Source organism: Perognathus longimembris, chromosome 12 (assembly GCF_023159225.1).
Source record: "Perognathus longimembris pacificus isolate PPM17 chromosome 12, ASM2315922v1, whole genome shotgun sequence".
Classification (NCBI taxonomy): Eukaryota; Metazoa; Chordata; class Mammalia; order Rodentia; family Heteromyidae; genus Perognathus; species Perognathus longimembris.
The window spans coordinates 44,367,445-44,394,193 of NC_063172.1; the positions used below are offsets into that span (position 1 = coordinate 44,367,445).

A 26,749-nucleotide genomic window follows, 5' to 3' on the forward strand; every position below is an offset into this window, starting at 1 on the left:
CGGTTTCACATGGTGTTGGGGTCCAGCCTTTGGACTTGATGGGGGATGGGCATTGGGATCGCTCCCGAGACACCGCCCTTCCCCCAGCCCTGGGAAATGCCGAAGCAGGCCACAATTCTCTGGGTTCGGAACCAGAAGAACCGGCTTTGCGAACAGCCCCCAAACTTTTTCGCCAGCCCATGCGCCCCCAGTCTCCCCCTGGCCTGGCGCTTTCCGAGTGACATTAGCTCATGAGGGGGTCATATGACAAGCTCGTACCCTATCATCAGCATCCTGGCCGATCGCCTTCTCTCATCCCTTCTTACCATATTAGTCCTTGCACCCACCTTAATAAATCAGATTGTTCACAAAGCGTCTCCGAGGTCCGCGTACGCCTGGCTTTCTTCATGGGTAAGGAGGGAGGTAAAGCGATCTCGTACGACCGCGTGCACCTGTGGTCTTTCCTGGGCCCCCCACTCCACCCTGGCCTTACCTGCGGGTCGGGTGACCAGGGGAGAGGCTGAGAAAGGGAGCTGTTAGAAGCATAGCTGAGCCTTGATCTCTGCGCCAGGGGAGGCAACCTGAGCCTGGCAACATGGCATGTTGGAAATAATTACAACAATGGTATAACTCTTGTCTCCGTAACGTGGAGTTCATTTCACTTGTGATCGTATGGGTGCAGCTATTGGGGTATTTTGATCTTCTACCATGACTGGCCTAATTCTGTACTTGCTATTCCCTATGAAGGATACCATAGGGTTTATTCTTCTTTGGGTCTGGGTCACTTCACTTAATATGATTTTTTCCAAGTCCTTCCATTTCCTTATGGATGGGGCAGTGTCATTCCTTCTGATGGAGGCATAGAATTCCATTGTATATGTACCACATTTTCCTGATCCATTTGTCTACTGAGGGGCATCTAGGTTGGTTCCATGTTTTAGCAATGACAAGTTGTGCTGCGATGAACGTAGTTGTGCTGGTGGCTTTAGTGTGGTCTTGCTTGTAGTCTTTTGGGTAGATGCCCACAAGTGGGGCTGCTGGGTCATATGTTTAACCATCTTAGGAACCTCCACATTGTTTTCCAGACGGGTTGAACAAGCTTGCATTCCCACTAACAGTGTAGTAGGGTTCCCTTTTGGCCACATCCCCTCCAGCATTTGTTATTGTTGGATTTCCTGATAATGGACATTCTTACTGGGGTGAGGTAGAATCTCAATGTTGTTTTGATTTGTATTTTTTTTTTTTTTTTGGCCAGTCCTGGGCCTTGGACTCAGGGCCTGAGCACTGTCCCTGGCTTCTTTTTGCTCAAGGCTAGCACTCTGCCACTTGAGCCACAGCAGCACCACTTCTGGCCATTTTCTGTATATGTGGTGCTGGGGAATCGAACCCAGGGCTTCATGTATAGGAGGCAAGCACTCTAGCCAGTAGGCCATATCCCCAGCCCTGATTTGTATTTCTTTTATGGCCAGTGATGTAGAGCACTTTTACATGTGACTCTTTGCCATTCTCATTTCCTTTTCAGAGAAGTTTCTTTTTAAGTCTTTAGCCCATTTGTTGAGAGGGCGGTTAGTTCTTTGATTGTTTGTTTTGGAGGAAATTAATTTTTTGAGTTCTGTGTTTATTTTAGATATCAGGCCTTTGTCCTTTGCATTACAGCTTCTGAGGTGTGTAATGCTATTAACCTTCAGTTTATAACTGTGTATGTGGGGTGTGTGTGTGTGTATGTGTGTGTGTGTATGTATGTGTGTGTGTGTATTAACTGTTTGCTTGTTGCTGTTGGAAAATTTACAGAATATCAATTTCTTGACCCCCTCAGTGTGAGCTTCTGGGCTGGGGATGTGACACTTTAATGGCAACAATAATCCAAAGGAGGCTTTCCTTCTTCTGCATTAGTGATCAGTTGTGCATTTCTATCTATTTGGAGATAAATGGGATCAGATGGCTTGTTTGGGGCAGTGGAATATGATAGACACTGCTTGTGAGTGGAAACTATAAGGAACAGGGTGTTTTCCTGCCACCCATAGTGAGCAGCAGAGTGACTTCACTGTCCTTTGGCTACAGAGCCAGAAATGACACCAATGAGCATGGTGACCCACTGGGTATGTAGCAAGAGTGGGGAACAAACCCTGATGGTTTTAATTCACCATTCACCACTATTTTAAAATCTGTTGTTTTTTTTTCTACCTCAAGTGACAGCATAACTCAGTCCTTCTTGACTTAAAGTGGTAAAGATAACTCTATAGAGAATACACCATGTATTCAGAAGTCAAAATGTCACCTTGTGGCAGAGTGGATAGTTTGCAGTGTAAGATAAGTAGCTTTTCTGAGAAAGAGAGAAAAGGTGGGTGCTTCAATGTTGTGAGAGGATCTTAAATTTTAATCTGCATATAAAAGGAAGGGATGATAAAGTAGAGAAAAGATCTAATCATTGTGTAGGAGTAGATTGGAAAAAAGACATGTTTCGAGGTCAGAGTCTAATAGGACCCATTTTAAGTAGAGTTAGGCAATTAGAATGAACAATGACTGAGGGACACTGTGTGTGGAGGATCAAATTGCTGCTACTTGATGATCTGTTGGAAATGATGATGGGGGGCAGTGGGCAATGCATGAAAACTCTGACCTCATTTGAAGGACTTTGCTTTGGGCTTTGCTTACCTTAGCAGTTTCCAGCAAATAGCCTGATTGAGAAGTCAAGGATGCTTGTATTGCCCACTTGGTTTCTTCTTTTTGGATTACATACAGTGTTTTTGTAAGGAGAAGAAAGAACATTATTAGTGGCTGCTTCCACATCAGTCTCTAACTCAAAGAGTTGAGGAGGGATAGGACTAGAAGAAGAAGGAGGGATACAGAAAAACAAAGTTGAGGAATACTCAGGTCTTTTCTGGGACTAGGCTGAAACATGCCAGAAACTTGGGTGCCACCAGGTTTTGTTTCTTTTCTGAACTAGTGTTTCCTGTCTTAATGAAGGCAGTTATCTTCAGGCTGAAGGTTAGGGCTGCAAAGGAAACAGACACAGCGAGGATCGAGATGCCAATTCATTTTGTCTTGCTCCAGGTGTCACCCAATCCCACATCTGCAAGCCCTAGTAAAGAGAACCATTCTGACTTTTTTGAGTAAGATTGACCTCTTCCTCCTTCTTTTGTGCTGGTCCTGGGGCTTGAACTCAGGGCCTGGGAGCAGTCCCTGAGCTTTTAAATTAATATATTTATTAATTTTTGCTCCACCACTTGAGCCACAACTCCACTTCTAGCTTTTTGGTGCTTCACTGGAGATCGTGATCCTCAGATCCCAGCTTCCTTAGTAGCTAGGATTACAGGCACAAGCCACTGGCACCCAGCTTGAATGAGTTTCTATGCCACCTGCCATTTGTGGGACATGACCTGAAGGAAGCAGCCTCAGGGTGGCAGCCATCAGGAACCAACACACGTGGACCCCTTTGCTCCTAGCAGTGCTTCTAATGTGAGGTGGAGAGAAGTTATTTTAGCATCACCTGGAGAAGGCACTTGCAATGGACACATTCAGGCTTTGCAGCACAGCCCTCACCATCAGAAAATCTGGGCATGGAGCTCTGCTGTTTTTCCTAAGCCTCCTTCCTCAACTATCTCTGAGGCAATACTAACCTTTAAGGACCAGGGCAGCTTCACTGACAAAACCAGTCCTTCCTGGAGAGGTAAGAACTGGGGATGGCTTGCCTATAAACTACTAGAAAGGAGAAAAAGAATGATAGGAAGTGTTGTTGTCTGTAGTGAATCACTTAGGAAGTGATTCTTAAACTTTTAGATATTTTAGCATCTTCATCTCTGAGATGAGGCAGTTGGCCTGGCTAGCAACTCCAGCTTAGAAACTTATAGTGCTATATGACAGGTTTGCCAATTTTTTTTTTAAGTTTTGCTGGCTAATTGGAGATAGTCATGAACTTTCCTGCCCTGGTTGGCTTTAAACCATAATCCTCACATCTCAGCCCCCTGAGCAGCTAGGATTTACAGGCATGAGCCATTGGTGCCTGGCAATTCTTTGTAATCATGGAAATTATAGGTGGTGTCAATTTGCTGCACAGACTGCTGTGCTGCTGTGTATGTGGCACTTCTTATCTCGTTCATGACTCGGAAGACAAATTAAGCTGCTATGAGCTAGTGGCCATTTGTATTCTTGTTGTCAGGGCTTAATCATAGGGCCTGGCCCATTGAAAATTGTGGAAGTAATGATTTCAGATTAACTTATATAAAATCATTGTGAAAAAGGATGTATACAGTGCCAATCAGAAACATTGATCTCTTAAGTAGGGATTTTATGTCTACAAATATTGAAGGGTATTTAATACAGTGGCCAGCGGCCTACCCCTTCTAGGTGGCTACTTAGCGTTCCTGTGGATGAGAGCTCAATGTCCTTATTAATAAAACTACATAGCTTCAATTATTTGTGACTTTGTGCTAAAATTGGATGCTGTTCCTTTGGCCCTGTAAGACCCATCTGGGTCACTGTCAAACCGTGCTGTGTCCATGTGTGCAATTTGTTTCTTGGCAGTACACAGCCTGGCAGTAGGCCAGGGAAATCTCATTTTAACAGACGGCCTTGGCTGGGGGAGGCATCCTGGGGGGCCACTTGAGAGAATGTGAGTGTGCCAAGAGCCTCCCAATGCCTGCACAGGGGCCTTCTTCCTCCCCACTACCACCAGCAACCTTTGGCTTCTCTTTCAGTCACGAGTGCTGTGAGGGGAACGGGTTGAAGGCCTCTTCCGCTGTGGCAGCCTGTGGCAGGAAGGAGGACAAGAGAAGAGGACCTGCTGCTCCAGAGGGAAGTGAACCAGTAGGGCACTGGCTGCCTTCAAACTAATTACTGCCTCTCTGTGCTTGTGAGATGGTTCAACCCAATAGCTGTCCCTTCTCTAATCTGAACACCAGAGTTAGAATACCAAGAGGTGAGAGAACAGACCAAACCTTTATTAGTTCACAGAACTCCAATTCTTTATTAATCACAGCTTGCTCACAATGACATACAGGAAAATAGCACTAATGAGGAGTAAATATGCAGGCAGCAACCTTCAGGAGTTGGGAGGAGTTAGAGGGGAGAAATGACTTCAAAACTGCGATAGGTACTTATGGTGGGTTTTCTGGTGATTCTCTTAGTTGGCACAAATGCCCTGCCTAGACCCCCTGAACTGTGTCTGCTTCACAGATGGAGTGATATATATATATATATGGGCAGGATTGCCTCACACTGGGGAAGAAGAAAGACCAGCTTGTGTGAAAGTCCACAGTGTTTTGTGATTTTGTTTTTGTTTGTGTTTGAATGCAACAACCAGCTCACAGTTTCCAAGAGGAATAAAAGGTTCCATAGCATCATGTACTTGTACTATAGGTATAAGCTTAAAATGAACATCATCGACCATGGCATCCACAAATAAGCCACCTGACACGTTAATTAATTCACCCTATTGAAAGCACTGAAACTAGAGAAGAAAGCCCATGTCATGAAGAGTGGTTTCATGGCTGATTGAACCACTTGGGTGGGGATTTGTGTTCTGCATTTGAAAAGATTCCACCCTATGCTTCTACCCAGATCCATCTAAGATCTGTCCTCTCTTCCATCCCTTTCTAAAGCCAAAGCACATTTGTAGCACATAACCATTAGAAGCAGAAAGAAATGCTAGGACGGGTGGTTCCCCTTAGCCTGGGTTTGTAGATTCCAGGCAGTTCAGTAGATTATAAGCGAACAAATGTGGAAGTTCGTGTGTTGCCATGATACCTGGGATGCAGGTATAGTCTTAGTCAAGCTCAGAAATGACAAACTCATCTAGGTCATTAGGCAATGGTGGGTTTCTAGCACCATAGACTGTCTACTGACCTCATTTTGTTTTTCTGTTGGGATGAAGAAGGCAGGGAATGGAGTTAGACTTGGGGAGCTTCAAAAAGAACAGACTTAGCAAATTCATTTGAGTGGAAAGACACATCAAAAGCCTGTTACAGGACGTGTAAGATTATGAAATAACTTGCATAATGCAATACTTGTATTTTTTTAACAAAAATGTAAGTATTTACAAAATAAGATCCAAGGTTTTTTTTTTAAACATCAAGCAAAACATTCTGCAAAGAGACCGCATTGATTTTTTTTATTTTTGATTCTGTTTTCATTTTTGAGTTTTGTTTTGTTTTTATAATGAGTTCTTTTTTAAACCATGTCATACATTTCCCATACTGTTATCACATGATCCATTATAATATAGGCAGGGGGATTACTATTGGTTAGGGGTGTGCCGTACCCTCCATCGCTTCAGCCGGACAGTTCAACCTGGAGTTCCTTGTTCCTGCGCACCTCCACAGCGTGCCTCTCCTACAACATACCAAAGGGAGAATGTCACAGAGTGCAAGCGGTCTGGTCCGCATGGAAGGAGCATGGCCTGCCCTTTGCTTTGCTTAGCATGTGCATGGCTGCAAGTAACTTGGTTTGGTGTCTACATAAAGGCAGGGATTCCTAAAAGGAACAGTGCAGATTTCACACAAATGTGAGTGTGGGCCCTAGGACTTACAGGGACCCAGTGCATTGTATATGCTAGGCAAGTATTCTACCACTGAGCCATACCCCCAAACCCTGGCCTTATAGTGACTTTAAAGTAATACTTAATACTTATTTGGTTGGACCTATGGCAAAAAGTCAAATGTCTAAGAGAACTGTGAATATGACTTCTGTGTAAAATCCAAGTGTAGAGATAAGTCACCTTGTTGGTTCCCCTACCATTTTAATGGTGTTTTTTCATTTCCCTTTCTTTCTTACCTGTCTGCCTTCCTTCCTTCCTTCCTTCCTTCCCTCCTTCCTTCCTCCCTCCCCTTCTCTCTCTCTTTCTGTCTCCCTCTCTCCCCCTTTTTTTTTTCTCTTCTGGTTGTAGGGCTTGAACTCAGGGCTTGAGTGCTTTCTCTGAGCTCTTTTGCTCAAGGCTAGTGCTCTACCACTTTGTGCCACAGTGCCACATCAGGTTTCCTGGCATTTAATTAGAGATAAAAGTCTCATGGACTTTCCTGCCTGGGCTGGCTTTGAACTGTAATCTGAAGATCTGAGCCTCTTGATTAGGTAGGATTACAGGAATGGGCCACCAGCTCCTGATTCCTGTGATTTTTCAGTGCTTGCAATTTCCAGTTGCCAGCATCAACTCACTCTGTGAGCCCTGTCACAGTCAGTTCTCTCTTTCTCTGCAAACATTTTCTTGAGACCACCAGTGACTAATCTTACTTTGAACACCTGCATAAATAAATCTTCTATTTTATTTGGCAGTCATTTTGTTTTAACTTAAGGAGAATACCCATTTTTTTCTCATTTGTTATATTTAACTCTAAGTTCACCAAGAGACTGGTACTTAATTAAAGAAAATTCTGTTCCACTTGCAAGCAGCATGTGATTGGTGGTTGTTTATTTACATGAGGAACAAAGATGCCAGCCTTGGGCTGGGAGCTCAACTCTGGGCCCAGTATTTTTTTAGTAATTAGCCATATGAATATCACTAAGGCAACATTATAGGCATTCAGTGTTCATTAAACTGAATTTTAAAATGTAACTTATTAGTAATATTACATTTTGAATATTGCTTATATTGAATGATGAATATTGTTTATATTACTTCTCCTTCATGTAGTTTCCTTTAGTTCAGAACCAAAGACTGTGGCCAGATCTAAAATCAATCTTACAAAGCTCTAATAACTTCAAGGAATCCACACTTTATATTATGATACCGAGCATGTAATGAGTACTTAATATATATCAGACACTCATCAATACATAGTTTCCCTGTGTTAATTCCCTTAATCTTTATGTTAGAACCTCAGTGGATACTGTTTTACAGGTGAAGCTAGGGTACAGAGAAGATGAAGTTCTCATAAATCCTGGTGTCTGAGCTGAGCCTCAACCCCAGAGAGCCTGGCTCTACAGTGCATCCATGCAATCACTGCACTGCAAGCTCAGTGCTACCGTGCAGAGACAGCTGCACATGAGAATACAGAAAAATTGACCTGTCAGGTGTAGGTTCTGGGAGAGAAAAGAATAGTGTGCTCTCTCTACTTCCTCAAAAGCACAGACTCGGAGGAAGCAGGAAGATGACTCTACAGAAAGAATTCCAAAGCAACTTTATTTAGTTAGCTTAAATGAGGTTTAAAAATATATATTCAAAGTTAAGAAGAGATAAAAAGAATGTATAGAGAAATCAAGTCCTGTTGGGAAATGTTGTAGAGGAAATGAGCATAGATGCAACTCATTCTTTTTTCTGCTCTCTCAATACCAGGAAAAAGACATAGCAGGTTTTTTTTTCTCATGCAAAAAGAGATTCACTAGTAAGAGCTGAGCTCTTACACACACACACACACACACACACACACACACACACACACACACAAACTAAGAAAAAGTCTGGGCCATCTCTCCTTGCTTAACACAAAATAAAAGAGCAACAATGAAAAACCAGACTCAAGTTTAAAGCTTCATAAAAATGTAACTTTTACAACAGGAAAAATTATAATAATTATTATTAGTCTTTCTTTTTTGGGGGTGGTGGTGTTGGGTTTGTACAGTGGCTTGAACTTAGGGCCTAGACGTTCTCCTTTAGCTTCTTCACTCAAGGTTAGTGCTCTACCACCGAGCCACAGCTCTACTTCTGGCTTTCTGGTAGTTAGTTGGAGATAAGAGTCTGGTAGACTTTCTTGCCCAGGATCGCTTTGAACCTTGATCCTCACATCTCAGTTTCCTGAGTAGATGGAATTTCAAGTGTGAGCTATGGGAGTCTGGCTGGTTCCCAGTCTTTACGCTTAAGTCAATCTCTGGAAATTAGATAAGACTCAATGAATTTTAATTTGTTGGGGGCTAGGTACATAAAGCCTGCAGGACAGAAGGGGAAACATTTTTGAGGAACTATCTCATGGCTCTTCCTAATGGATGCGATGGGTACATGCTGAGTGCTGAAAAGAAAGACACCACTGTACCAGAACACGATGGGTTATCCTCTTTGCTATCAGTTCCACACAATTCTTCATGGGTTTTCCTACATGCAGAGAATGGGCTTATCCATTAAGATGTTCAGAGAAGCTTTTCCTGACAAATATATTTTTTCCAGTTTAATATTTATATTAAATACAAGTATTTATTAAACCAAATAATATTTACATTGCACTAATATTATGCACTACTATCCTAATATAATACTCAATATTTCCAAGATAGTATTTTTTAAGTAGGTTGGGTCTTCATGTTTGTACAGAAGGCTACATTTGAAAAGCATGAATTAGCCTTCCTGAGCCTATTCACCACTGGGAAATCAAATACAATTCTCATGCAAATGTTATATGCTCATTTTCTCTACTGTGCTATATCCCAGATCAAGTCAATGCTGCATAGTGAGACCCTGATCATGGGGGCTCATGGACTTTGACCTGAAGCAAATTTTGACTAAGTATCTTCCTGGGGAGCATCGGGGTTCACTTAGCTGTATGTACTACAAATGCATCCACATGTTCAGGACTTTATTGAGATTACCTTTTCCTGCAGACGTTCAATAATAGCAGCTAGATTCGCCTCACGGTTTTCCTTAATTTGTTCCATTTTCAGGATCAGCTTCTCCTCCGCCATCTTGCTGAAGTTGTTATTCTCCTCCAAAGCCTTCTGAAGGACCTCTCGCTCGTGCTCCCTCTTCTCTGCCAATTGTTTCAGCACCTGGGCCTCCTGAGACTGAGGAAGATAAATAGCCAATTGATAATCTCTGAATGCCTGGCAGGAGTGAAGGAAGGTCCTTCTTTTCAAAGGAGCCTTACTTGCAGCCTAGCATACTTCCTTCAGTTTCATACTTAATTGAGCAGTGTAGCAATTTCTACAGAATGTGGTTGGGGGGGGGATGGGGCTAGCTGGGGAAATGTGGCTAGCTGAATTTTCAAGCTGTGAATTTTTTGGGGGGATAGATTGTCTTAGAAGAAGCATTTAACCCTCATTCATTAAAAAAATAAGTTGCTACTAAGTATTTCTGTAATAGGAAGTGCTATAATTAATCTTTTGATAGCAACAATCCATTGAAACCTGAGGAACATGGGTAAATACTTGGGTCCCCTTTCCTTCCCTTTCAGTCCTTTCTCTACTCCATTGTTTTTTGGCCATCTATAAGCTGGACCCTAAAATGAGCTTTGACTTTTGTCAGCCAAAAAAATCAAATCATTGTCTTTTACCTTCATTTTGTCCTTCCTTCACTTCTTTCTTTTTTTGGTAGTACTGGAGTTTGAACTCAGAGCTTTGCACTAGATAGAGCCATACCTCCAACACTTTTTAACACTGGTGACTGGTTTTGTGTTGGTATGGGGCTTGAACTCAGGGCATCATGGTCTTGCTTGGCTTTTTAGCTAATGGATGTTCATCTATCACAGATCCAGTCTTTTGTTACTTACTTGGGGAGAAGATTCTCGAAGATTATGAGATCTCAGCCTCTTGAGTAGCTAGGGTATAGGTGTGAACCACCGGTGCCGAGCTGCACTGGTTATTTTTGGGAAGGAGTCTTACTTTCTTCCCAGGCCACATACTTAGACTGCAGCACACTTATTTTAGGCACTCTATGATAGCTGAGATGACAAGCACTTGCCACCATGCCCAGCTTCTGTTGAAATGGAGTCTTAAGGACTTTTCTGACCAGGCTGTCCTGGACCCAAGATCCTCCTGACCTCAGCCATAGCTAGCACAACAGATAAAAGCCTAGATAGTGGTTGAGAAGATGTCTTGTAAGCTTTTCTGTCCAGGCTGGCCTTGAGCTACAATCTTCCTGATCTAACCTCTCAAGTAGCTGGGACTCACAGGTATAAACCACTGTTACCTAACTAAATTCACTTTCTTCTTATCCTATGTCTGTGCCTCCTTCTCTCCATGAGCTAGATTGTCTTTGAAAACCTACCAACAGCACTAACTTAACACCCACTTGGGCATAGCTAGCAGAAAGCTCTTATTCTGATCTTCACTTAAAATAGTCTGGGTATGCACTGAAATCCCATGGTGGCTACTTTGATTAGAGCAGAAACACCAGTCAGAAATTAGAGGTGCTTCCTTCAGGCCCTCCCCAATTTGGGGAAGTGCAATTCTCTTTTGGTAGCAAGAAAGCGCTCCACTCTGAGGGTGCACATCTTCACTGGGGTACTTGGTAAACCTCCAGAGGTTATGATTTCAAGATTCTCTGGTGAGGGTCAGGAATCTATATCTTCTACAATCTATATCTTCCAGTGACTGTAATGCAGGAAGAACCAGTCTGCTTTGTGCAAAAGGCACTGGTGCCCTCAATGGTATGTTTGAACCTTAGCTGCCTTGCTAACCTTGGAAGTGTTATTATTTCATCCACACTGTATGGCAAAGAGAAATCTTATCTGTACTAATCTATCCAGGCTAAGACCAAATGACCACACATTCATTGTTCCTGGTCAGTTCCTTGAGACTGGCTGATACTATGAGGTGAATGCTCACTTCAGGGAAGGCTCTAAACATGTGATTATGTAACTAATGGTAGAGAAAAAAAATCCCCAAAGGACCTGTTGAATATTGATTTCCATAGAAAGTATCACTGGGAGAACATGGTAGTTGATGATAGGGATTGTGGTAGTTTATTGGAAAGCTCATGCCTAAGCAATATTGGGCCTCAAAAAGAAATCTATTCTCTTCATCTAAAATTCTAAAGAAATGGTAAAATCAGACAATGGTTTTTGGTTTTCTTTTTGAGATGTGTTTGATGTGTCTATTCAAAAATCTGTGGCTTTGTGAAGGATTAGGCAGAAAATCCTGGCGACCAGCCTACTTCCTGCTTTCACCCTGCAATGGTTTTAATGACATTTCTAGTGGACTCCTCATATTGTTCCTTTGTTTTAGCTTGTGTGAAAGACTATATGAAAGGCATAGAAAATGGTAACATGTACAAACTTCACAACTTCGGAATGGAAGCTTTCTAGAAATAAAAATGAATTACCTACTATGTTGTACTTTCACCCTTCTACCTCTAAGGGGCCTGTTGATAAAAGGAGCCTATAGAGATTTTGCTTAGGTAGGGTTACCAAGATTAATAAATATGAGTGGTGTTGGGAGGGGGGTTGGGAGGAGGGAGGAGGGGAAGAGGGAAGAAGAGGTTGAATGGGAAGGAAGGAGGAAGAAAGGGGGAGGAGGATGAGGAGAAGGATTTTGGGGCTTTTATGGTTGAATACAACCTAAGCCCTTTTCTAAAATTCCCTCATCCCCAGCCATGCACTGTCTACTGAAGGGGGTCATGTGAATAGGCAATGTCAACTGAAAGGGAAATATTAATAGGCAACCCCACAGTGAAATGATACTCACATTTTAACCCTTCATTCTAAAAAGTTCTGTATCTGGAATCTCCAGGCCAGAGGAAGAAGGCTGGTGATCACCACAGATGGGTATGTGTCCAAGAATTAGGGGTTGGATAGGAGCCTTCAGCCTCTTTCCTAATGCACAGACTCTCCTGGCATCAGTCCCAGGAAATAAAACCAAACCAAGCAAATCCAAATGAAGCAAAACAGAACTTAACCATTCAAAATCCTCCAGTGTGACACTATTAAATTACTTTTCTCCCTGGATGTATGGTTAGGTAATGTCCCTTTGGTCCAGGGGCTATACCTGTAAGGTCAGCTAGAGATTTGTTTAGCATTAGCAGCTCCTTCCCTCCCCTTCTCTTACATGAGGATCCCCACGCTGCCCCTACAAGATCCTCCTGGTTTTTCCAGCCCTTTGATTCTAGTAGCCTTTTTGCAGGAGTTCCTGTGGCCCAGGGAAATTAGCCACAACGTGGGACTAGAAGCTCTTTTCATCCTACTGCAGGGGAGTGTGTAGGCCACCTTGGCACTGTGGATCAGTTAACCGCCAGGGGGCGCGGTGACGCTGCCTCTGCTCAGAGATGGTTACTGCGGACCTGAAATGACTGAAATGTTCATTTCCAGAAACTCAAAGTAACTCGAGTAATTTGTTTACTTGTGCTTTCACTTAATGTTCATATTTGAGCCTTAATTTTTTTTGGCAATAGAGCCAAAATTAAGAAGAGACAGAAGGAGAGGCGAGTTGAGAAGGGAATGCATCAAAATGAAAAGGGTAACCTAGCAATACATTCCTTTTCAAGTTTCTTGCCTTGGTGGGCCAGACTTGGTTGGCATAACTCCCCCAGTCTGCATTAGGAGTCACAGAAAACTCACATTGTAAGTAGTGATTATTGCAGTTACAACAATGCAGGAATGGCTGGCTCTGAAATGGCTGCCATAGTAGAGCTAGTACTTGTGCAGCCATTGGGGCTACAGGAGATCTTACAGTAGAGGTATGAAGTGCATTTTTTCTTTAGCCCTATTAACTGAGTGATAGAGAAACAGAGAAACAGAAGGGAATATGGAGGGTTATCATCTGAGTCTGTTGCTGACTGACAGAGATGTCCTGGGCTGTTCTCTTCTGTATGCTTGGCCTTCCACACTGAAGGGAATCTTATATCCACCGTTATTTCAACTAATGCATTTGTGGGCTCTATAAATGTCTATACTTCACATATTTAAAGCTCAGGTCTATGAAAAAAAATACTAAGATGTGGAATTTGTTTTTTGAGAAAATATTTGGGTATCTGTCTTTTGGTTCCTACTTGTTAATAGTCCATGCTTAGGAGAATTCCTCTATGGAGTTGGTTGGGGGTGGGGTGGGGCTTACCTCCTCAGGTGACCAATGCACCTCTACTCAAAGTCTGAGTCTCACCCCTTCTTCATGGCCTACCATCTGCTACCTACAATGTCTTTAGCTTTATCCCTGGGGAGAAATTTATTTTCATAGGGATATAATTTAAACTTCAGTTATGCTATGAAGAAAAATAGTATTGATTTTAGGGGTTTTTTTTTGGGGGGGGGTACTGGTCCTGGAGCTTGAATTCAAGGCATTGGTATAGTCCGTCAGCATTTTTGTTCAAAGCTAGTGCTTTACCATTTAAGTCATGGCTCTACTTCTATTTTGTTTTTGGTGTTAACTGGAGATAAGAGTCTCATGGAATTCTTTTTTTAGCCTGGATTTGAACTGCACTCTTCAGATCTCAGCCTCTTGAATAGTTAGGATTACAGACATGAGCCACCAGTGACCATCTCTGATCCTAGTATTTATAATGAATGAACACAACCATTAACTAAAAATAACCCTAAATATTGCACCAAACATGACCTGACACTAGGCACAATGAAGACATGCGACATACAAAGTTGTGGTAGAAGTTACACCTCACACAGAAGGTTGCTATAGTACTAACTTGGACAATTAATGATTAAGGTAGCAATCAGCTGATAGAATGAAACTGTGAAGGCAAAAATCAATCTCTCTTGTCTATTGTTGATATAGAAACGGAGACACATTATTGGTGAGCAATAGATATATAGCCTCTGTGCGAGCTCAGAATGGCTGCAATCGTTATGAGATGTAAGAGAAGGGAAAGTAATGAGGCAGAGGATCAGAGTTATTGGACATTTAGGAACACTTTACCATTTTTTCCCCACAGAGGTTAATTGCCATTCTTTTAAAGTGCTGAATTTAAGAGTTGAGTGGCTGTGCAAATGAAATGGAAGATAAATTTAAGTGAATGGGTACATAAATCTCATTTCACTAAGACTTAAGACTAGGCTTTCTTTTTTTTAATTTTATTTTTTCATTGAAGACTAGGCTTTCAATGGCACTAATTTTTCACTCATTTCTGAAGTAAACATGTTACTTCCACCTCATTTTTGTGTCCCTGTCTATCATGCTGGAGAATTTATCCTTTGTAACTCAGAAAACTTTATCAAATGTCAAATGCCCAAGACACGCATGCCTGAATACTTGCCGGTTGGATGATGTATCTGTAGTGATAAGCTTTTCTGCTAACAACGCACTGTAACCCATCTACAGTCACAAATGATGCCTTGTTGAAATATGACAATCTAGTATAGTTATATTAACCAAGGATGGCAAGAGTCACTTTGTTTTAGAAAGTCAGAGGTGTAAGATGAAATTAATAATGAATAAAATACAAAGCATTTGAGAATGTGCCCCTCTCATTCTGAAGCCCATCTGTTCCTAGACAGAGATTTTGGGGACGGTAACCAAAGTGAGGACTATTTACCCAGGCATAGTGTCAGGGAGGCTTTGTGGTGGGGTTGGGTGGGGTAGAGGGGTCACAGTATCTTCCTGAATAGCAAATGTGAAAAGCCAGCACAGGATTATATAAACCCCACAGTTATAAAACCAACCCCCCTTTCTGGTTTCCATCTCAGTTGCCTTATCTCAGAGCTTCCGGAGACCTGAGCTCTCTGTGCTGGGGATGTATGTGAATTAAATCCCACTGTACTTTTTTGAGGAATGCTTTTTAATTTAATCTAGTCTATTTTAGGATGCAGTGTTGCCATTTAGCTGTTCATCATTTGTTTCCCCACGGTACTAATTGTTTTGCGTCATGTTAGTTGGACTGACCTACTTAGGTAGGGCATTTATGGTTTTTAAAAACATTTTTTTTAAAGAGGTTTAATATTTTATTTATTTTCTTACTTTCTGCAAACCTGTTGCTTCATTGTATAAAAACAGCACCAGCAAATGCAGTGCATTATAAAATGGAGCTAGAATTCTTCATCTGAGGTTGTCCAACAAGCACTTTCTTCCACTCCCAGTTACTTCAAATGGCGAGGTCATTGGGTCATTCCAAATCCAGAGGTGGACTTAAAGTTACAACAGGATGTATGATAACAGTATTACCCTTGAGATACATAATTATAGATTTTACCCTGGGCAACATATTCTGAATACCAAATCCTAGAGTTTAGTCTAAAACCCATTATTGTAAAAAAAAAAAACAAAACATATGATGTTTGTCTGCAATCATTTGAAAGTGAAGGGTATTTCTCTCATAGCAGTGTTGAGTCATTGCTTTTCCTACCAGAAAGTGTTGAATTGCTGCAAAATGTTAAAATTTTCATCCACCACTAATTTAGACAACTATGCTGCAGTAAGTTACTTCACTCTAATTTATTCATGGTTCCATTTTCACTCCTCAATAGATTTTATGTATTTCTCATATGCTTCTTCACTCATTAGTTCATCTAGTTCTGAAGGATTACTCAGTGTCATCTTTATCAGCCAACCGTCTTCATAACAAGATTTATTGACAAGTCCTGGCTTTTCTGCAAGCACTTCACTAACTGCAGTTACTTCTCCTGACACAGGAGAGTAGAGTTCACTGGCAGCTTTCAAACTTTCCAAAGCACCAAACTCATCTTGCTTTTTCAATTTTGTCCCAACTTCAGACAGACTACAGTAAACATTTCCCAAAGCTTCCTGTGCAAAATTGCTGATTCCGACAGTTCCAGTTCCATTTTCTGTGATTATCCATTCATGTTTCTCTGTGAATTTTCGCACCGACAGCAGAGCAGGCCCTGTGCACAGCGTCCGGACGGCGCCCGGCGGGCAGGGCGCGGCCGGCGCCAGGGCCGCGGACCCCAGGCTCCGGGCCACTCGCAGCAGCGCCATGATCGACCGCAGGGGTTTGGAGGGTCGCCGCGCGCGGAGCCTCCAACACCAGGCCGGCGGGGGGGAGGGGCGGGGCCAAACATTTTTTTTTTTTTGGCCAGTCTTGGGTCTTGAACTCAGGGCCTGAGCACTGTCCCTGGCTTCTTTTTGCTCAAGGGTAGCATTCTGCCACTTGAGCCACAGCACCACTTCTGGCCGTTTTCTATATATGTGGTGCTGGAGAATCGAACCTAGGGCTTCATATATACGAGGCAAGCACTCTTGCTGCTAGGCCATATTCCCAGGCCCAGTCTTTGTTTATTTGTTTTGTTTTGGTTGCCATTCCTGGGGCGTGGGCTCAGGGCCTGAGCACTGTCCCTGGCTGCTTTTTGTTCAAGACTAGCACTCTACCTCTTGAGCCACAGCGCCACTTCCGGCTTTTTTTTTTCTTTCTATATATGTAGTGCTGAGGAATTGAACCCAGGGCTTCAGGTATACAAGGCGAGCACTTTACCACTAGGCCATATTCCCAGCCCCGGTCTTTAAAAACATTTTTTAAATGATTTGTCTGGTAACATTTTGCTACCTATCTGTGTTAATCAAAGTTATCTTCCTTATCAAACCTCTCTGTGATGTCTAGAACTGGATGTATTTTTAGGAATGATGGACAAGATACCCACAGTACTTGTTTTGTGTGTTAGGTTGATGAACCTAATTCTCCCTTAGTTCCATGATTCAGAACCTAGCACAAGCCTCATTCTACTCATGAGCAAAAGATAAACAGGTGACTTGCATGAGGGCACAGGTAAGTGATGGAACAGAGTATGACCATAGACAATTAAAAGTGTGTTGTATGATCTATTGCAATCACGATTAGACAATAGACACATCCTTCTATCTTTATGGAGTCAATAATCTAATGGAAGATATAGGGTTTAAAAATATTCAAGTTATTGCACACCTTGGCCACAGCAATTGGCGGATCTAGATGAGTTCACACAGCTGCAATCCTAGGACTTAGAACTATGAGGAAAGAGAAGTCCTCTTTCTGCTGGAATTGTTAGAGAAATAATTTGGGACCAGCTAAAGCTAAACTTCCTTCGTCATGAAGCCAATCAGAAGTAAGAAGAAATGATGGAAAGTTTTCTGACAATACAGTTTAATCTTGTGGATCTAGCTGTTCCTGATCCCTTCTTTCTAACTTTGGTGGCACTGGGATTTGAACTTGCAGCCTTGTGTTCTGCTGTTCTTGATGCTGTAAACACTCCAAGACTTTCAAAGCACACACTCGCTTTTTGCTTTAGCTAATTGAATTACACTTTGGTTTTCTGTGTGCCCTTGCTAGGATATTTACTGAGATATATGTACTAGTTGAAGATTTTAATGAGATTTAACAGTTCTTCAAACAGGCACTAATTAATCCAGTATAATCCAATAGAGTAAAATCAATTGATGATTCTCTTTAAGTTGGTACTTTGTTTTAATTAATTATACTTCCTTCTAATCAAAACTCTACTAGTAGAAGATAATCTCCATAGTGTCTTTCATAATGGATTTCTTTTGCCAGTCTTGGAGCTTGAACTCTCTGGGCCTACGTAGGGTCCCTGAGCTTCTTTGACTCAAGGCTAGCACTCTGCTAGTTGAATCATAATGCCACTTCTGCGTAATGGAAATTTTAACAAATACCAACGGGAATATGACACAATATTGCTTTGAAAGGGATTCAAAATGTCTTCTAGCTATAGTGACTACAAGAGTCTAAAAATGCATGATAAAACTTTCAGGGAAAATCTGATGTAGGGAGAGAATTCTACATTGAGGGGTGGGTGGGTCAGGAGTGCCCAGAGGTGAATCACAGCCATAGAGCACGGCTGGAGTATGTCCACTCTCACGTAACTTCGATAGAACAGAGTTGCTCGGATTTCTTAGTGACCTCAAATCTGAATGTCCTTGACTTTTCTTAGCACCTTTTTGGAGAAAATTAAAGGTTTGGCAAAAACTCAAAGATTTTTATGGAAAATATCTGTAACACAGCAGGAACCAATGACAAAAAGAGTCACCAATTTCCCTTAGGCTTGGAAATGGGCAGAAGAAGACAATGTAGGGTCTCTTAGATTCTTTTGTTGTGAGGATTACATTCACGCGAAGACAGTGAGGTTCTGGGAAAGGAAGGGGCAAGCTCCAGCCCTCTGGATTACACTTCTTCCTGGGACCTGGTAGTTCGAAGCAAAGCTCTGCTTTGCACTGGGAGGAACATGGGGATCCTGAGAAGGGGGATCTCCACCCCTACCCCTCAGCCCCAACACAGGGGAGTAATCTAGAGCAGGAGCTCTGACGAGGAATGTGGAGGCACTAAAGCTTTGGTGATCTACCACAGCTCAGGTTTGGGCTAGCCGAAAACCAGAATCAATCAGAGGGAGAGAGGAGGAGGGGAGAGGAGACAGACATACAGAGGGAAAGATAGAGACACAGAGAGAACAAGGAGGAAGAGGAGGGAAGGAGAGTAAGGGAAAGGAGAGGAAAGAGCTTAACTATTACGGGCAAAGTTACCTTTCTTCTTTCCTCAGCAGCCTCCAGCTTCTTCTGGATCTCCTCCAGGGACAGGTCTTTCTTCTTTGGAGACGCTAAAGTTCGGGGTGCTTCAGAAACAGGAGATGGTGGCTTTAAGATCAGCTCGAAAGCCTGGCCAGAGGCGCGTTTGTTGATCTGCTTCACTTCCATATCTGAGAAGTTGGAGAAAGTTAAGCTTGAGCGGCCAGTGAAGCATTGAGTGTCTTGAGAACACAGTTTAAAACTTCGGAGTCCAGTAATTGAAAGTAGCATTGTTATTCCAGGAGATAGATTAATGGTACTTGCAATTTGCTTATGTTGTTTGGGCATATAATTAGTCTCTTGTTAGCACAACTATGGATATAGTTTGATAGAATAAGAGCATTTACAGTGTTGAGAAATTTAATAATGGCTACAGAGAGTTCAATAATGACAGGCACATTTAGAAAAAAAGGTTATACTTGAAGCTCAATTTTCCTTTTGAGCAGATGAATTTTGTATGAAAGCCAAGTAGTATGGATTTGTTTTTTTTGAAATATCATGGCTGTCCTGTCTTGCTCCTATTATATTACAATACCCTCTCAAAGTGCTCCTCAAATAGGAGCCAGGGAAAGAGACATTGTGGTAGAGGAGGGCAAAGCAGCCTCTAATTCTCTAATTCATACATATCTATATGGAAAATTATTCAGCCCCAAACAAGAAGGGCACCCTGCCATTTTTGATAGCACCAAGGAATTTTTTTTCAAATTTTTAATATCAAACTGATGTACAGACAGGTTACAGTTTCATACGTTAGGCATTGGATACATTTCTTGTACTGTTTGTTACCTTGTCCCTCATACCCCCCCCTTCCCTTTCCTCCCCTGAGGTGTTCAGTTCACTTACACCAAACAGTTTTGCAAGTATTGCTTTTGTAGTTGTTTGTCTTTTTTTACCCTGTGTCTCTCAATTTTGGTATTCCCTTTCAATTTCCTAGTTCCAATACCAGTATACACGGTTTCCAATATACTCAGATAAGATTACAGATAAGATTACAGAGATAGTGTAGGTACAACCACAGGAAGAGCACCAATGAATTTTGAGAGCATTATGCAAAGTGAAAAAGAGCCAGGCACATAAAGACAGAATCTCATTTACAGATCGAACCTAAAAAGAAGTAACTAATCAGGACTGGGACACAACTCAAGTGCTAAAGCACTTACTATAGCGTGACAAGAGAAATGCCTTCAGCTCAAACCCCAGAAATGTCACAAACACAGCTGGATTCCTAGTTGAGGCTATATTTAGCAGAAAATAAAGAATGGTATAGTTTATATGTTGATAGAATGAACTTATACAAAGTGAGCCTTGGGATTGCATGCTAATGAAAATTATGATTGGAAAGTGAAATTCCTTCACATAGGGCAGCTAAGGCAGTCTCAGGATGTTTGTGATAGGACAGGGTGACCTTGGGAGGAAAAGGCCTTTGAGTCCTTAAGTATGCTTTATAGGCACAAAAGAATGTTGTGCCACAAGGTCACCCTGCCTTGTCTTTGATGCCTCTCTTTCCATATGTGGAAAGGAAAGAGAATTGTGGTGCTAATAGCAAAATATGCCTAAGCTAAATCTAGTAAGCATGTAACTGGATGAAACATTGTGGTTAAATGGACTGAATTATAAGTGAATGACCTTGTGGACAGAGTACTATTATAGAGTGCTTACAGGGACTGTGCTTGGTGCTGAGTATTCTGCTAGCATTGCACCATTTAAACCTCACAGCTCCCCCAGAGAAGATTATTGGATTAACTGAGGCTGCCCAGGCCACCTGGAGAGTGGCCAGCAGTGAGGAAGAAACCCACACCCAGCATAAGGACTCATAATAAATATAATCTAAAACACTGAACTCAGTAATGTTAATTATCATGCCAACTCTTCACATTTGTCTTTTCAAATCTTTTCTACCTGGGCCTCAATTGTAAGTCATTTTTAGTTATTAATTGAATTGTCTTTATTAGATTGTTGACATTCGTGAGCAAAATAGGAGTACTTTATATAAAAAAAAACCAGTGATAGTTGCTGATTTTTTATCTTGAGTACTGCAAAGGGCATTTTTCTTTCCTGGCAAATTAGTGTAATTAGTGCAGATTCTAGTGTAATCACAACTGAGCACTTACATTATTTGCAAACAAAAAAGGCCTTAGAAATTTTGTGAATATTGATGTGCTGGATGTGGTTGCTAACAACAATCCAATCCAATCCCTTTCTTAAGAGAGAGTAATGTTTTTTTTTTTTTTTTTTTTTTTTTTTTGCCAGTCCAGGGGCTTGACCTCAGGGCCTGGGCACTGTCCCTGAGCTTCTTTTACTCAAGGCTAGCACTCTACCATTTGAGTCACAGTGACACTTCTGTCTTTTTCTGTTTAGGTGGTACTGAGGAATGGAGCCCAGGGCTTCACACATGCTAGGCAAGCACTCTACCACTGAGCCACAGTCCCAGCCTGAGTAATGAATTTTTATTAGTAGACAAATTCAAACTGCTGGGAGCAATAGACAATCCATCAGACCTCATAGTTAAACACATTGGGTTGACTGTGAGATGTACAAAATAATAATTTCATTGTGTCATGAGCTCTGCAGGAGAAACAGTTTATGCATTTTTGTGAGTCACATGGCTAGCAGGGCAGCTCCTGCAGCAGCACTCACCATCGTAAGTGTAGATGTTGATGTTTCGAGGTTCTGGGTAGAAGCAAGAGCAGATCAGTGACAGCATGGACAGCTCCTTCATTTTTTCCTTGTAGGCTGAAACCAAAGATTCAACATTAGGATCTTTCATTTCCTGAATTTCTTCTTAATGCTCCTCTATATTTGAATAATAATTACAACCACCTGCAGAATGAACAGTGCCAGGTACTTCTGCATTGCTTTTCTTTCATAAACCATAAATAAATAAAAGATGAAAACAGAACTCCAGGGTGCATATTCCCATTACAGAGTACATGAATTGCATAAGATAGCAGGGTTGGGTAATAAAAGGGAGTTCATGAAAATAAAGGAAAGCAGAAGGAATTGAGATCTGACAGAATATGAAGTGAAGAGAAGAGAAATAGGGAGGAAAATGAAACAGACAACATGAACGGAGATGACCATATACTAAGTTGTGTATCTAGGTCTCTTGTACATATGTAAGATTCGGGAGGGCTGGCCTTGAATCACCACTATTCACTGGGGGATAGTTATTAAGCAGATCTATCTTCCAGGGGCCTTTGTTTGGCTTTCTTTTCATCCCCAAGTGCATTTTCTCAGCTCTCCCTTTCCCCACATATGCCTGGATGTGAGATCTGATGAGATGCCTTTCCTTTCTCTGCAACCCAGTTTGAGTGACAACCTTTCAGAGCAACTGCAGGAGAGTGTTCTGGCTCTGTTCTTCTTACTCCTGCCCTGTTTCATTTCTTCCTTTCCCTTCTAGAGGTGTCCTTCCCAAGTAAACTTAAGGAGCCCTCATTACTATTGGTTATCCCCAGGATAAATGCCTCCAGATCAGACCACTTAGATAGGGGATAAGAAGGTGGGAGGTCTTCTGACCGAGGTGATTATGTAACTAATAAAATTAACAAAATAAGAGAAATGAAAAATGATATGTGGGTTACGAATTGACTTGTGATGAAGTATAAACGGCTATGGCCCAGCACATTGAGCCTCATAGGTACTGTCTGAATCTTGGCAGGGTCTTTTAGTCCTCAATGTAACCCCCAGTCCCTTGGGAAGGATGGAATTCCCAGAACATGGTCTTGGATGTAAATTAACAAGACATCATTTGTTGGCCAGCAGGAAACAGAGTCAATAAGTAGAGGCTTTAAGAGCCACAGAATGTTAAATTGAGAAATTTCTAAGAGATTTAGTCAGTGATCCATGACTTAACCACCAGTTTGATAAATGAGGTAACTGAGCCTTGCAGATGGCAAAGTCATATACAGCCAGTACTTAAGATGGGACTCTGGCTAAAATATGGCAAATCAGTCTTCTAGCTTTCCTTTTATGATGACACCTAATAGACACAGGGTTGGGCCTGTCAGCATATAGTTGAATGATGAGCAAATATCAAATATTGTCAATTTTATATATTTCTGCTTAAAATATAAGAATATCTAGCTTATCTGCTTCCAACAAGCAACATAATTTGATAACAAGACCTGGCAACACTCCTGATAAGTTATTTATTATTATTATTTATTATTTATTATTTATTATTATTATTATTATTATTATTATTATTATTATTATTATATGTTGTGCTAGTCCTGGGGCTTGGCTTTAACTTAAAGCTTAGGCACTGCCCCTGAACTTTTGGTTAAGACCTGTACTCTACCACTTGAGCCAATTCCACTTCTGGCATTTTTGGTGGTTAATTGGAGATAAGAGTTCCATGGGCTTTCCTGCCTTGGCTGGACTCACACCACAGTCCTTAGCGCTCAGCCTCCTGAGTAGCTAGAATTACTGGTGTGAGCTAGTAGTGCCTGGACCCTGGTAAGATTTATTAAGTGCTTTTGCAATTTAAGGAGGTTGAACCACTTTTTTTTCTTCTTAAAGTTTTTCAGTGGTCTTTTTAGGCAAGAGGCAGATTAAGAACATGAATGAAGTTCAGCAGGTAATGTGGTATGGCTGAGGAGAAATGAAAAGGTAAGAAAGATAGATGCACAAGTCTGACACTGGTGTTTATGCCTGGGATCCTAGTTTCTCAGGAGGCTGAGAACTGAGGATTGCAGTTCAAAGTCAGCCTGGGCAGGAAAGCCTGTGAGACTCTTATCTCCAAGAAACTACCAAAAAGCCAGAACTGTGGCTCAAGTGGTAGAGTGGCTAGCCTTGAGCAAAAGAAGTTCAAGGACAGTGCCTAGCACAAAAAACAAAACAATAATAAAAACTAAAAATGAAAATGCAAGAATGAGACTTTACAGAGAACAAATAGAAAATAATAACTAAATTTGGGGCAAGGATTTACAAGAGTGTGGAGGGAAGAAGTTCAGAGACTTTCTGAAGAATGTGACATGAAGTGAAAGCTCCTCAGATGAGTATAATGATTTGAGGAAAACTGGATGTGAGTTGAGACACTGAAATATAAATAATCTGAGTTAGTAAAAAATAATCAACAAAAGAATCCCCAGTAAATGCAAAAGGCTATGAGAAATGTGTTAATAAGATTTCACCTTTGGCATTACATATTTTGAATTCGCAGTCATTTTTCCCATTGTTTTTTGGAAAACAATGAATGTTCTGTCTTTCCACTGTACTTCAATATGATGTGGAGAGGAATACATATTTGTAAGCATTTTTATTGGTTGGCTACATTTGCTCTTAATTATTAATGTTTTCAAGTAAATGCATCTCTCTAGCGAGTTCATTTAAAATTCAACCCATATGAAGTATAATGATTCTATATCACTTAGCCTAATGATGTATGAACACTTAATTGTATTTCCATTCTTCCAAATGGCTACAATGAACCATCAGTAATTGTAACAGCTGCTATTTGTTGAAACAAAAAAAATACAGTTGCATGCATTTTCTCATTTAATCCTCTCAACAATGCTATTAGAGAGATATTTTCAAGTTATTCTAATTTGTCCAAAATAACAGGTGAAGGGAAGGACTCAGAGAGCTTAGATAACTTGTTTATGGTTCAATGGATTGTGAAGTTTAGTTGTGATAAAAGTCAGTCTGACTGCTTTCTCCTAACACCGTCCATTCACTCAAGAATTTTCTCATGCTCTACCCTTGTCTTCACTGTCTACATGTTTTTAATGAGAAAATAAAATATACTGTGATTTATTTTTAAAAGACTTTAAATTTTTTTCTTTGACACTTTCTACTTAATTAATTCTCATACATACAATTTCATTGTTATTTAATCTAGAATTGGTAGTATCATGAATATTTCTTCTGTTTATTCATCTTGGGCAAAATTCCATTTCAGTTCTGAATTTTGGCTAATGTTGAATATATAAAAGAACTCATTAGGCTTTGTTAGCCTATAAAAGATAGTAAAAATGCTCTGGAAATATATCATTCATAGACTACTTCTGGGAGAAAATATCTCAGCCCCTGAATAATCTATTTCTCTGTGTTCTGATACACTGGCATTCTTTTCCTGGCACAGCTGCGGTTTGAACTCAGGAATTCTTGCTGAGTAGGTAGGAGGTCTACCACTGAGCCACACCTCCAGCCCATCCAATCGCTATCTGTGAGATGACTATAAGGATGTAGATCATGACCTGCATTTAGGCTGGTTCTAGAGTTTGTTAGCACATTTGCTTATTTTTTTTTCCTTTTTCTTGTTTGTCCTGCCATAATAGTCTAACAGGGAGGTTTTCGCAAGCCTTAACCAGTGAGTTTGGACCCAACCTGTTTCTTGCTTTGAAAGCTGTCTGGGAGAGAATAAAGGGTCAAAATCAGATACTACAAATGCAGGACCAAAATCTTTTGTACTTGGTTTACAGCAATTAGATTTGCTTGGTTTCTAATAAAAGGCACAGATGTTGTTTGAGAATTGTCAATTCTTATAATATTGCTTATCTTGTTTAATATAGTTTTGGAAATCCCATCACTGTTAATGCTTACTCCCCAATCCAGTACTGGGGCTTGAACTCAGGACCTTACACTTGCTCTAACTACCACTTGAGTCACATCCTTATCCCCTTTTTTTTATTCCACTAATAGGATCTCATACTTTTTTCCTAGGGCTGATCTTGAACTATGTTTCTCCTGATCGCTGCCTTCTGAGTAGCTGCAGTTATAAGCCTGGCCAATGATGCTTAGGCTGTTATTTAATGATGAAACAGACTACCATGATTTTGTTTAAGATATTCCTTTTTTTCTGAGATAGGTTGTCACTATGTAGCATAGGCTGGCCTAACTCTGGTTTTATCTCAACCACTCCAGTGCTGAGATTACAGGTGTGCGTCCTTATGCTTACTTTGGCAAGAAATACTTTTTTTTTAAAATAGGATATTACTTTAGAGCATAAAAGATTTTGGTTGATGAATATGTTACTGAAGAGGTAAAGGTTAAAAAGAAAATAATTCAGATATTTAAAAATCTCAGATCAGTGATATGAGATAATGTTCCGAATATTTCTGCTATGATGATGTAATGCTGATTGCTTTAGCATAAAATTAGATTCTGTTCCCAGTAACTCTACTCAGCTCTCCCTACAAGGATTATGGTCTCCGAAGCCAGGGAAATTCTGAAAGATTCATATTTTGAGTAACCAAAGCATACCAGTTTTTCTGTAAATTATAACAATCAAACCAAATAAAGGAACATTTCAGAAGGTCAAAGAAGTGTAATCAGTCAGTGGGTTTTACAGAAACATGTAGCTCTTAAATTTCAGTTCAATGGACTTTTGGTTTTGACAGTGGGGACAAGGAAAAGAAATTGGATCATACAAATCAGGCCTTGTGATTAATCTTGCAGCAGAAGCAGGAAATTGTTTTCATCCTGAGATCGCACCTTACTCTTGATTCATTACATCTCCTGCTGTATTTAATGACAATTCTTGCTCATCATGAAAGGTCTTGTCTTTTACTTCCTCTTCCCCAAGAAGAATTTCTTTCAGTCCTTGATGAGGACCAACCACAATATGGTTTAGAGTATTAGAATGAATCTATTCTGTGTATGTGTCAAGATTTTGTCACCAAGCCCAATTCTGAGTCCTGAAGGATTCTTTATCCCTCTTATCCTCCTAAATACTTCCAGGTAG

At 41.0% G+C, this 26,749-nt stretch overlaps 2 protein-coding genes across 2 annotated transcripts in view; both read right to left on the reverse strand.

Moving 5' to 3' along the window:
• Positions 1-5,180: 5,180 nt before the first annotated feature.
• Stmn2 (stathmin 2) overlaps positions 5,181-26,749 on the reverse strand; it is a 40,437-nt gene continuing 18,868 nt past the window's right edge. The window contains exons 2-6 of the mRNA XM_048358679.1: positions 21,700-21,795; positions 19,021-19,193; positions 9,490-9,681; positions 6,239-6,309; positions 5,181-5,837 (exon numbers count right to left, since the gene is read on the reverse strand). Of these exons, the coding sequence (XP_048214636.1) occupies positions 6,250-6,309; positions 9,490-9,681; positions 19,021-19,193; positions 21,700-21,795 (521 nt within the window). The 3' untranslated portion in view covers positions 5,181-5,837; positions 6,239-6,249. The remainder of the gene's footprint in view (positions 5,838-6,238; positions 6,310-9,489; positions 9,682-19,020; positions 19,194-21,699; positions 21,796-26,749) is intronic.
• Positions 15,871-16,491, reverse strand: LOC125361003 (glycine cleavage system H protein, mitochondrial-like). Its single transcript, XM_048359205.1, has one exon. The coding sequence runs from the start codon at positions 16,489-16,491 to the stop codon at positions 16,009-16,011; it is 483 nt and encodes a 160-aa protein (XP_048215162.1). The 3' UTR covers positions 15,871-16,008.